We start from the raw sequence: 13361 nt of genomic DNA on the forward strand, positions 1-13361 counted from the left end.
CTAGAACACCAGAAGAACAGACATCTCAAGAACATTCAAAGCCAGGATGGAGCATGTGTTGGTCTCCTGAGCGCCTCAGCTGCTCAGTCAACCCAAAACTTATTTGTATTTCAAATAAGAAGGGTTTTCTTCTTCTTTTCCACAAGATGGTGCTCCTGCAACACCAATTCAGGAGGGTGCAGGTTAAAAATGGATCTTAAACAAGGGAGGAAGACCTTTCATCGCCTACAGACAATGTTTGGACTCGCAGCTGTCTATGGAGGCGCAGGTCAATTCTGTGTCCAGGGCAGCTGTCTACCAGCTCCATCTAGTACACAGGATGAGACCCTCCCTGCCCACGGACTGTCTCGCCAGAGTGGTGCATGCTCTGGTTATCTCCTGCTTGGACTACTGCAATGCGCTCTATGTGGAGCTACCTTTGAAGGTGACTTGGAAACTACAACTAATCCAGAATGCGGCAGCTAGACTGGTGACTGGGAGCAGCCGCCGAGACCACATAACACCGGTCCTGAAAGATCTACATTGGCTCCCAGTACGTTTCCGAGCACAATTCAAAGTGTTGGTGCTGTCCTTTAAAGCCCTAAATGGTCTCAGCCCAGTAGAACTGAAGGAGCATCTCCACCCCCATCGTTCTGCCCAGACACTGAGGTCCAGCGCCAAGAGCCTTCTGGCGGTTCCCTCACTGCAAGAAGCAAAGCTACAGGGAATCAGGCAGAGGGCCTTCTCGGTGGTGGCACCCGCCCTGTGGAACACCCTCTCACCAGATGTCAAAGAGATAAACAACTACCTGACATTTAGAAGACATCTGAAGGCAAGCCCTGTTTAGGAAAGTTTTTAATGTGTGACATTTCAATGTATTTTTAATCTTAATCTTTGTTGGAAGCCGCCCAGAGTGGCTGGGGAGACCCAGCCAGATGGGCGGGGTACAAACAATAAATTATTATTATTATTACAGACAGCCACCCAGTCTTAAACAACTCATCACCCACAATAATACAGCAAGGAGACTTAACATGGACACTGGTACCAGAGCCTGCAATAAACCCAGATGCCAACTTTGCTGCCGCAGACACCTAGACAACACCATCACTGGACCCAGCAACATCAAACATACCATCTCAGGCCTATTTAACTGCTCATCTTCTAACATTGTGTATGCCATCAAATTCCAGAAGTGCCCTTCAGCTCTCTGTATTGGACAAACAGGCCAAACCTTACGCCAAAGGATAAATGGACAGAAATCTGACATCAGGAATCACAACCCAGAAACCAGTAGGAGAACACTTCAATCTCCCAGGACATTCTATACATGATCTCAAAGCAGCTGTCTTATTACAAAAGAATTTCAGAAACAGACTGGAAAGAGAAGTTGCTGAATTACAACTTATCATTAAACTGAAAACACCTTGGTGTTAATAGAGATATTGGATTCCTGTCTCATTACATATGCTAATCATCTGTATAGTATCCCTTGCTTTTTCCTGTCGGACCAATTGCAGTCGTTAACAGTCGTCAATAGGTTTACTGTACCCATTGAGTCAATCACACATCTCCTAAAACCCCACCCCACCCTGTTTCAGGGTATCTGAAGAAGTGTGCATGCACACGAAAGCTCGTACCAAGAACAAACTTAGCTGGTCTCTAAGGTGCTACTGGAAGGAATTTTATTTTTTTATTATTTTTATTTTGACTGCGTCAGACCAACATTCCAGTTGCTCCCACCCAGGGAGCCTGAATTCTCTTTGACTCTGCAGGGATTTGGACAAACCTTTCAGAGATTCAAATATTGATTTGTTTATTGGCCTTGACCTCCGATACATAAACAGACTTTTACATTTTTTGTCAACTCTTGCAAGAACAAATACAACACCCATTGATGGTTTATTTTTTCCTCCCCCCCCTTTTTAAAAAGGTGCAAAAGATAAAGGTAAAGGTAAAGGGACCCCTGACCATTAGGTCCAGTCGTGGCCGACTCTGGGGTTGCGGCGCTCATCTCGCTTTATTGGCCAAGGGAGCCGGCATACAGCTTCTGGGTCATGTGGCGAACCAGAGCAGCACACGGAAATGCCTTTTACCTTCCCACCGGAGCAGTGCCTATTTATCTACTTGCACTTTGACGTGCTTTTGAACTGCTAGGTTGGCAGGAGCAGGGACTGAGCAACGGGAGTTCACCCCGTCACGGGGATTTGAGCCACCGACCTTCTGATCGGCAAGTCCTAGGCTCTGTGGTTTAACCCACAGCGCCACCTGCGAATCAACCTGCAATGCGGCTCTGGGGATGGCATAGGAATAAGAGTCCTGCCAGCAAAAGCACTAGCCAATCAGTGCTGTGCATGGGCTGACCTCAACTGAAAGAGAGCCAGAGTTGTAGTTGCAGCGTCATGCTAGGACCTAGGAGACCCGAGTTCGAATCCCCACTTGGTCACGAAGCTCACTGGGTGTCCGTGGGCCACTCACTGTCTCTCAGCCTAAGCTACCTCACAGGGTAGTAAAGAGGAATAAATGGGAAGGGGGGGACCATTGTATGCCACCTTGATCTCTTTGCGCCACCCAGTCCAGCATCCTGTTCTCATTATGAGAATGTCCATTATGAAAAACCAGAGAGCAGGATCTGAGCGCATGAGCCCTCTTCCCTTCTGCAGTTCCTTTTTCTTTTTCAAAATAAATTTTGATTTGATCTTATATATACAGTGGTACCTCGGGTTACAGACGCTTCAGGTTACAGACTCCGCTAACCCAGAAATAGTACCTCGGGTTAAGAACTTTGCTTCAGGATGAGAACAGAAATCGTGCAGCAGCAGCGCAGCGGCAGCAGGAGGCCCCATTAGCTAAAGTGGTGCTTCAGGTTAAGAACAGTTTCAGGTTAAGAATGGACCTCCGGAACGAATTAAGTACTTAACCCGAGGTACCACCGTGTGTGTGTGTGTGTGTGCGCGCACACACACACACACACACTTATATATATACATATAACAAAATGAATTCCAAATCCAAATGTCAAGATTACTCTGAATCTCCTGACTTCCCCCCATCCCTTCTCTGGGTCTTATTGATACTATTTCCCACTGCATATCAATACTACTCCAATTTAAAGACTTTCTAAATTGTCCGTACAGTGGTGGCCTGCAAGACGAATGCCTCGCAAGACGGAAAACCCGCTAGACGAAAGGGTTTTCCATTTTGGAGGTGCTTTGCAAAACGAATTTTCTATGGGCTTGCTTCGCAAGACGAAAATGTCTTGCGAGTTCCTGCGGGGTTTTTTTCCTCCCCCCCTTTTTCCCAAGCCGCTTATCAGCTGATCCTAAGCCGCTAAGCCACTTAACAGCTGATCTGCTAAGCCGCTTATTAGCTGATCCGCTAAGCCGCTTAACAGCTGATCCGCTGAGCCGCTTATCAGCTGATCCGCTAAGCCGCTTATCAGCTGATCCGCTAAGCCCGCTAAGCCGCTGATAGCACTAATCCGCTAATCCGCTAATGGGCTTGCTTCGCAAGACGAAAAAACCGCAAGACGAAGAGACTCGCGGAACGGATTCTTTTCATCTTGCGAGGCACCACTGTACATTCTGTTACATTACAAGTGTGTTTAAAATCCTGCTAATGTTTTAACCTGCTTACAATGACCTTGTGTATAAGTTATCAAATAGGGATACGGGTGGCGCTGTGGTCTAAACCACAGAGCCTAGGGCTTGCTGATCAGAAGGTTGGCGGTTCGAATCCCTGTGACAGGGTGAGCTCCCGTTGCTCAGTCCCTGCTCCTGCCAACCTAGCAGTTCGAAAACACGTCAAAATGCAAGTAGATAAATAGGTACCGCTCCGGCTGGAAGGTAAACGGCATTTCCGTGCGCTGCTCTGGTTTTGGTGTTCCGTTGTGCCAGAAGCGGCTTAGTCATGCTGGCCACATGACCCGGAAAAACTGTCTGCGGACAAACATCAGCTCCCTCAGCCTGTAAAGCGAGATGAGTGCTGCAACCCCAGAGTTGTCTGCAACTGGACTTAACATTAGTGGGTTAGAGTATTGCTTTGTTTATTACTTGGGTATTGTTAATGTTGTGCACTACTATTTATATGGCTCGTATGCCCCCCCCCGATGTTATTTTATATGAAATATCAATGTATTATATATAGTTCTTTTTTGCTGCAAGTCGCTTGGAGACCTTTGGGTGACAAGCAACTAAGAAGCCTAATAAGTGAGATGACACGAAATGAAATTAAAACCCGTCTTGGCCAGAAGGCGGCCGTGGCCTGACCGCTGCTCCTCTGCGGTGCCCCGTGACCATTGGCGGAGAAGGGCATTGCGCCCCTTCGCCCTGAATTGTTGGAGAGCGAGGAGAAGTGTCGGAGACCGCGGCTCAAGGACTCAAGAGAGAGAGGCATGTTCAGCTGCTCAAGTCTTCAAAGGAGGGTGTTTGGGGAGGCGGAGGAGACCCAGAGAGAGCATGAGGGATGGCAGTGTTAACAGAAGAGCATCTGTGAACCAGGCGCAATGAATGGCACGAGGGACCCCGTTAGCGGCTGGGGAGAAAAGGGTCACCCGAGAAGAGGCCCCCAGAGGGGGGACGCGCCTTTCAAGGAGACGGTTTTGCCCCCTGCACCGAGGCAAGGTTCCAGGGGTGACGGGAGGCCTGTCCTGACTGCCCCTTCATCTTGGCAGCCCGTCCGAGGCCTGTCCAGGGATGAATGCCTGCTCCACAATGGAGCCAGCCATGTCCTTTTCTGCCTTGCCATATCCATCCATATCCCGGTGGTTTCCCCCCGCTCCTTCCAAGCCCCTTTCACTGGCGATTCCTCATCATCATTCCTCTCTCTCGCCTTCCCTTCTCCTGGGGCTTGGACCGCCTCCAGCCCCATGAACTCAGGGAAGGAAACTTCCTGGCCGACATTCGCTTTCAGCCCCTCTCGCTCTCCATTCCTCGCTCTCTTCTGCTCTTGACTATTCAGAGCGAACTTGTGGACAAAATAAACTTTGGCGCAGCATCGCCTCCTCCCGTCCCCTTCGCCCATCGGAGCCTCCGAGGGGGGGTTAAACTAATCGAGTACAAGGACTCACTTCGGGCCCCACCTGGGGCACTGCCAGAATGTGTGGATGCGGGTGAGAGAAGAGAGATGTTACAATGCGGCTTTCCTGCCCGCAAGGGTTGAAAATATACCTCTTGCACCGGGGTGGGGGGGCATGTGTGTGAACCCATATGCCTTTGCCCCAATGGTGTTACTTTTTCATGTTTTGTTGTTGTTGTTTAGTCATTTAGTCGTATCCGCCTCTTTGTGACCCCCTGGACCAGAGCATGCCAGGCACTCCTGTCTTCCACTGCCTCCCACAGTTTGGTCAAACTCATGCTGGTAGCTTCGAGAACACTGTCCCACCATCTCGTCCTCTGTCGTCCCCTTCTCCTTGTGCCCTCCATATTTCCCAACATCAAGGTCTTTTCCAGGGAGTCTTCTCTTCTCATGAGGTGACCAAAGTATTGGAGCCTCAGCTTCAGGATCTTTCCTTCCAGTGAGCACTCAGGGCTGATTTCCTTCAGAATGGAGAGGTTTGATCTTCTTGCAGTCCATTGGACTCTCAAGAGTCTCCTCCAGCACCATAATTCAAAAGCATCCATTCTTCAGCGATCAGCCTTCTTTATGGTCCAGCTCTCACTTCCATACATCACTATACATCACTACGTAGTGTAGAGTTAAACTGTGGAACTCACTTCGGCAGGAGGCAGTGATGACAACCAACTTGGGTGGCTTTAACAAACCCTCCCCATTTCCCCCAGCCGTCCCAGTTTCTGATTTGATCCAGGAATGTTCTGCTTATAAGGTTGCCATATGCCAGTTCTGGCCGTCTGTTACAGTGCCCTGGTGGAAATTGCTTAAATGTCCAGGATTTCCCCTGATGTTTGGCACCTATGTCAGAAGTGTAGATTTTGGTGAATAAAAAAAAAAAGTGCGCAACAACTTTGGGCAAAACTAAAAAGCGCTCAACAACTTTGCCCCCCCCCAAAAAAACCTCAAATTGGAATGTCCCAAATTTCATCAGAGAAATGTTGGAGGGTGTGGAGTTATGTGACCCCCGAGCCAAAGAGATAAGTAACTATACAACCTTTAGAAGACACCTGAGGGCAGCCCTGTGTAGGGAAGTTTTCTTAAAAAATGTTTAATGTTTTATTATGTTTTCATATATGTTGGAAGCCGCCCAGGGTGGCTGGGGAAACCAAGCCAGATGGGCCGGGTATAAATAATAAAATTATTATTAGCAGTAGTATAGAATAGGTACCCCTTCATGGATCACTGCCTTGCCGTGGCGAAGGGGCTTGAAGAACTCAGAGAAGCTATGAACTATGCCGAGCAGGGCACCCAAGATGAACAGGTCATAGTGGAGAGTTTTGACCAAACGTGATCCACCTGGAGTAGGAACCGGCAAGCCACTCCAGTATCCCTGCCAAGAAAACTCCATGGACAAAGACAACAGGCATATAAAAGTTATGACACTGGAAGATGAGCCCCTCAGGTCGGAAGGTGTCCAACATGCTACTGGGGAAGAGCAGAGGACAAGTACAAGTAGATCCAGAGCTGATGAAGCGGCTGGGCCAAAGCCGAAAGGACGCTCAGTTGTGGATATGCATGGAAGTGAAAGGAAAGTCCAATGCTGTAAAGAAAAATATTACATAGGAACCTGGAATGTAAGAACCATGAACCTGGGTAAGTTGGATGTGGTCAAAAATGAGATGGCAAGAATAAATATTGACATCCTGGGCATCAGTGAGCTAAAATGGACGGGAATGGGCGAATTCAGCTCGGATGACTATCATATCTACTACTGTGGGCAAGAAACCCGTAAGATAAATGGAGTGGCCCTCATAGTCAACAAAAGAGTGGCGAAAGCTGTACTGGGATGCAGTCTCAAAAATGATAGAATGATCTCGATACGAATCCAAGGCAGACCTTTTAACATCACAGTAATCCAAGTTTATGCACCAACTACTGGTGCTGAAGAAACTGAAACTGACCAATTCTATGAAGACTTACAAGACCTTATAGAAGTGACACCAAAGAAGGATGTTCTGCTCATTATAGGGGATTGGAATGCTAAAGTAGGGAATCAAGAGATAAAAGGAACAACTGGCAAGTTTGGCCTTGGAGATCAAAACGAAGCAGGGCAAAGGCTAATAGAGTTCTGTCAAGAGAACAAGCTGGTCATCACAAACACGCTTTTCCAACAACACAAGAGACGACTCTACACATGGACATCCCCAGATGGGCAACATCGAAATCAGATTGATTATATTCTCTGCAGCCAAAGATGGAGAAGCTCTATACAGTCAGCAAAAACAAGACCTGGAGCTGACTGTGGCTCAGATCATCAGCTCCTTATAGCAAAATTCAAGCTTAAACTGAAGAAAGTAGGAAAAACCACTGGACAGGTAAGATACAATCTAAACCAAATCCCTTATGAATACACAGTGGAAGTGAGGAACAGGTTTAAGGATTTAGATTTGCTGGACAGAGTGCCTGAAGAACTATGGGTGGAGGCTCGCAACATTATACAGGAGGCAGCAACTAAAACCATCCCAATGAAAAAGAAATGCAAGAAAGCAAAGTGGCTGTCCAACGAGGCCTTACAAATAGCGGGGGAGAGAAGGCAAGCAAAATGCGAGGGAGATAGTGAAAGATACAGGAAATTGAATGCAGATTTCCAAAGAATAGCAAGGAGAGACAAGAAGGCCTTCTTAAACGAGCAATGCAAAGAAATAGAGGAAAGCAACAGAATGGGAAGAACCAGAGATCTGTTCAAGAAAATCGGAAATATGAAAGGAACATTTCGTACAAAGATTACCATAATTAAGGACAAAAGTGGTAAAGATCTAACTGAAGCAGAAGACATCAAGAAGAGGTGGCAAGAATACACAGAGGAATTATACCAGAAAGATATGGATGTCTCGTACACCCCAGGTAGTGTGGTTGCTGACCTTGAGCCAGACATCCTGGAGAGTGAAGTCAAATGGGCCTTAGAAAGCACTGCAAATAACATGGCCAGTGGAAGTCATGGTATTCCAGCTGAACTGTTTAAAATTTTAAAAGATGATGCTGTTAAGGTGCTACACTCAATATGCCAGCAAGTTTGGAAAACTCAGCAGTGGCCAGAGGATTGGAGAAGATCAGTCTACATCCCAATCCCAAAGAAAGGCAGTGCCAAAGAATGCTCCAACTACCGCACAATTTCACTCATTTCACATGCTAGCAAGGTTATGCTTAAAATTCTACAAGGAAGGCTCAAGCAGTATGTGGACCGAGAACTCCCAGAAGTGCAAGCTGGATTTAGAAGAGGCAGAGGAACCAGAGACCAAATTGCAAACATGCGCTGGATTATGGAGAAAGCCAGAGAGTTCCAGAAAGACATCTACTTCTGCTTCATTGACTATGCAAAAGCCTTTGACTGTGTTGACCACAGCAAACTATGGCAAGTTCTTAAAGAAATGCGAGTGCCTGATCACCTCATCTGTCTCCTGCGAAATCTCTATGTGGGACAAGAAGCTACAGTTAGAACTGGATATGGAACAACTGATTGGTTCCAAATTGGGAAAGGAGTACGGCAAGACTGTATATTGTCTCCCTGCTTATTTAACTTATATGCAGAATTCATCATGCGAAAGGCTGGGCTGGATGAATCCCAAGCCGGAATTAAGATTGCCGGAAGAAATATCAACAACCTCAGATATGCAGATGACACAACCTTGATGGCAGAAAGTGAAGAGGAATTAAAGAACCTGTTAATGAGGGTGAAAGAGGAGAGCGCAAAATATGGTCTGAAGCTCAACATCAAAAAAACGAAGATCATGGCCACTGGTCCCATCACCTCCTGGCAAATAGAAGGGGAAGAAATGGAGGCAGTGAGAGATTTTACTTTCTTGGGCTCCATGATCAGTGCAGATGGTGACAGCAGTCACGAAATTAAAAGACGCCTGCTCCTTGGGAGAAAGGCGATGGCAAACCTAGACAACATCTTAAAAAGCAGAGATATCACCTTGCCAACAAAGGTCCGTATAGTAAAAGCCATGGTCTTCCCAGTAGTGATGTATGGAAGTGAGAGCTGGACCATAAAGAAGGCTGATCGCCGAAGAATTGATGCTTTTGAATTATGGTGCTGGAGGAGACTCTTGAGAGTCCCATGGACTGCAAGAAGATCAAACCTCTCCATTCTGAAGGAAATCAGCCCTGAGCGCTCACTGGAAGGACAGATCGTGAAGCTGAGGCTCCAATACTTTGGCCACCTCATGAGAAGAGAAGACTCCCTGGAAAAGACCCTGATGTTGGGAAAGATGGAGGGCACAAGGAGAAGGGGACGACAGAGAATGAGATGGTTGGATGGTGTTCTTGAAGCTACTAGCATGAGTTTGATCAAACTGCGGGAGGCAGTGGAGGACAGAGGTGCCCGGCGTGCTCTGGTCCATGGGGTCACGAAGAGTCGGACACGACTAAACGACTAAACAACAACAACATAGAATAGGTAAAGGTAAAGGGACACCTGACCATTTGGTCCAGTCACGATAGACTCTGGGGTTGCAGTGCTCATCTTGCTTTACTGGCCGAGGGAGCCGGCGTACAGCTTCTGGGTCATGTGGCCAGCATGACTAAGCCGCTTCTGGTGCACCAGAGCAGCGCACAGAAACACCGTTTACTTTCCCGTCGAAGCAGTACCTATTTATCTACTTGCACTTTGATGTGCTTTCGAACTGCTAGGTTGGCAGGAGCAGGGACCGAGCAACGGGAGCTCACCCCATCACGGGGATTCAAACCGCCGACCTTCTGATCAGCTGGTCCTAGGCTCTGTGATTTAACCCACAGTGCCACCCGCGTCCCTATTTTCTACAGGAAAAGTTTCAGAGGGTATGTTTCAAAAGAAGATGAGGCGAACTCAGGGAGAAGGGGTGAGGGCTGTCAGTGGCTACTAGTTCATCCTAATGATGGCAAGGAATCTCTTTTCTCCTTCGTTGGGTCAAACCTTGGCGAAGCAGGTAGTGACCACCTCAGTTCAGTGTGCTAAGAATTTCAGCTTTCAAAATAAAAAAATTCCTTCCAGTAGCACCTTAAAGACCAACTAAGTTAGTTCTTGGTATGAGCTTTCGTTTGCATGCACACTTCTTCAGATACACTGAAACAGAAGTTGCCAGATCCTTCTATATAGACAACTTCTGGAAACTTCTGTTTCAGTGTATCTGAAGAAGTGTGCATGCACACGAAAGCTCATACCAAGAACTAACTTAGTTGGTCTTTAAGGTGCTACTGGAAGGAATTTTTTTATTTTGAGTATGGCAGACCAACACGGCTACCTATCTGTAGCTTTCAAAATATTTCAGATATTTGAAATATCTTTGGAGACTTAATGAAAACATATATATATATATATATATATATATATATATATATATATATGCAGGTTTTGGTGTCTTCGGGTGTCTTCCCGTGTAAGAGTCGGGGTGTCTGGGCGACGTTTCGACGAGGTCTCACTCGTCATCTTCAGGCTGGTGCTTTCGGCTTTTTGTTACTGGAACATATATATATATGGATGGAGAGGATTTCAGCTTCCCTTGAACCCTGGAGAGAGAGATGGTGATGGATGCACACCATAGCCTGTCCTGTCTACTTGCCTGGCATTAGATCTCAGATGCCATTAAGAGCTTCCCAGGGGCAGCGAATGGGTCTTCAGGGGTCCTCCTTTCGTGCCCTCCTTGACTGGCAGCAGCCAAAACCCCGCGGTGAAAGGGCAGCCTGTTTCCCAGACCTTTGCAATTCAGTCAAGCTGTCGTTGCCAAATCCTGGCTCTCCGTAGCCACCTCACGTGTAGCATCTGAAGCCCCGAAGACGAATCCCCCCAAAAGAGGCCCAGCTGGGCTTGCAGCAAAGCCTGAGGGAAAGGGTGTGTGTGTGTGTGTGTGTGTGTGTGTGTGAAGCCGCGGTGGAGGGAAGGAGAACCGACTGATGCAAATCCCAGGCCCAGACTATCACTTGCATTTCCACATTCATACCAAACTGTTTATTAGCGGAGCAATTAAGAGCCAGCCTGAAAGGGAAGCAGGACAAAACGTGTCTTGTGGTGCCTTTAAAGAGAGGCCTTCGTGGGAGAATTCGCCAAGCCTTGCCAGACCTGGGCAAATAAACAGCCCGCTGCCGGTGGAGATCCTTCAGCTCTCCGTCCGCCGGTCGGATCGTTGGCTGAAATACCTCACCATTGTTTGGAAAAATAAACGGGCAGGATTGATGCCCGAGGAATTCACATGTGTCAGGTGGGGGTTTCTGTTGGAGTTGTGGGGCAGGATTTTCGGTCCACAGCTGTGGGAGGTGTGATATGATGTGTTTGGAGGATGTGGGCATGGGAGAGTTGGGGAAGGGAGGCCCAGGACCCTCACAGAGGTGGGAGACTGATGAGGCCAGGGAATCATAGAATCATAGAACTGTAGAATGGAAAGGGTCTCCCAAGGGCCATCTAGTCCAACCCTCTGCAATGCAGGAATTACAGCTAAATCCTTGACAGGTGTCTATGCAACCTCTGCTCAAAAACCTCCATGGAATTAGAGTACACCATCTTCTAAGGCAGCCTGTTCCACCATCAAATGGGCCTTGCCATCAGAAAGTTCTTCCTGAAACATAGGCAATCTTTGAAATTTGTACTTCTCTGAATTTTGCAAAGTACTTTTCCAGCCAGGTAATTGGGGGGGGGGGGGAGAGAAGAATAAGAAGAATTTATACCCCGCCCATCTGGCTAGGTTTCCCCTGTCACTCTGGGCAGCTCCCAATCAAATATTAAAAACATGATAACAAATCAAACATTAAAAACTTCCCTAAACAGGGCTGCCTTCAGATGTATTTTAAAAATAGGATATTTGCTTATTTCCTTGACATCTGATGGGAGGGTGCCACTACCGAGAAGGCCCTCCGTCTGGTTCCCTGTAACCTCACTTCTCACAGGGAGGGAACCTCCAGAAGGCCCTGGGATCTGGACCTCAGTGTCTGGGCAGAACGATGGGGGTGGAGACACTCCTTCAGGTATACTGGGCCTTTGAGGCCATTTAGGGCTTTAAAGGTCAGCACCAAAACTTTGAACTGTGCTCAGAAATGTACTGCATAGGTCAGTGGAAATGGCACACAAAAATGCACTCGATTGGGGGAACTGTTTTGCAAAAAGGAAAGGTGTCTATTGGGCATACAAAAAAAAATGTATATGATGGGAACTCTTTGCCAGACTGCTGCTGAATTTTTGCAATTTTTTTAAAAATAAAATAAATCACACAGTGATCCAAAAATCCGCAGAACTGGCCTTAAAATAGAAAAAAAGGAGAAGCTGAGAGAAACTGAAATTGACAGATGCACCCATGCACAAAAACTGCCACAGGTTTTGCAACACTCTTGACTCATATATTGCCACTTAACCACTTCGGTCTGCATAACTGGCCCTGTTACTTTTTCTACATTTGTAAGAATTCGGTCTTTCAGTGTGACAGCACCTACACTGTGGAACTCCCTGCCAATTGACACCAGGCAGCGGGTTCGTTGTTCGCTTTTCAGCACCTGCCCGAAACATTTTGCTTTAGGCAAGCCTTCCCAGGTGTGTCGAATATGGATGTAGGTTTTAATCTGTTTTCAGCTGATGCTGATTTCATCTTTTGAATGTTTTAAAGAGTTGTTTTAATGAAAATTTTATTGCATTATAAACAGCTTTGAGGTCAGGGTAAAAAAACCCCTCAAAACCCCAATCAAGCAGTGTATAAATTTTATGTAATTAAAATAAAATTGAGAGCCCGCTTCAAGGAACTCAGTTTTCCTAGAGTGGCATAACTGAGTCAAAGGGTGGGTGGGTTCTTGTGATTCTTAGAATCATAGAATTGTAGTTAAAGGGACCCTGGGGGCATCTAGTCCAACCGCCTGCAATGCGGGAATCTCCGCTAAAGCATCTATGACAGATGACCACCTGACCTCTGCTTAAAAACCTCCAAGGAAGGAGAGCCCACCATCTCCCGAGGGAGTCCAGTCCACTGTCGAACCTCTGTGACTAAACAAACCCTGTGTTGCAAAGAGAACATCAGCAATGTCTCGGCAACACGGTGACCATGTACATACGCAATAGACAATCTTTTATAGAATTCCTTTAAACCATAACAAGTCCAAAATGAAATCTTTAGTCTCAAAGTCTCTGAAAATCTTTAAATGAAGTGAGGTACCAGACTGTGTACGATGACAGACAAGCTGTGAAGCTTTGTGTATTCAGCAAACATGATGTCCAACACTGAACAGTGATTCCGGATATTGACTACTGTTTCGTAGAATTCTTCATTATTGCAGTGACTATATTATTAAATGAGCACTGTTCCGCAGCATTTGAT

At 46.8% G+C, this 13361-nt stretch overlaps 1 protein-coding gene and 1 long non-coding RNA gene across 2 annotated transcripts in view; both read left to right on the forward strand.

Moving 5' to 3' along the window:
* LOC309533325 overlaps positions 1 to 13361 on the forward strand; it is a 428448-nt gene that overhangs the window by 142863 nt on the left and 272224 nt on the right. The gene's annotated exons all lie outside the window — the stretch shown is intronic.
* GMNC (geminin coiled-coil domain containing) overlaps positions 4484 to 13361 on the forward strand; it is a gene marked incomplete at its 5' end in the record, with an annotated part of 56162 nt that continues 47284 nt past the window's right edge. The window contains 2 exons of the mRNA XM_082222990.1: positions 4484 to 4504; positions 4939 to 5089. Of these exons, the coding sequence (XP_082079116.1) occupies positions 4484 to 4504; positions 4939 to 5089 (172 nt within the window). The remainder of the gene's footprint in view (positions 4505 to 4938; positions 5090 to 13361) is intronic.

Source organism: Podarcis vaucheri (assembly GCF_965113315.1).
Source record: "Podarcis vaucheri genome assembly, chromosome: 5".
Classification (NCBI taxonomy): domain Eukaryota; kingdom Metazoa; phylum Chordata; class Lepidosauria; order Squamata; family Lacertidae; genus Podarcis; species Podarcis vaucheri.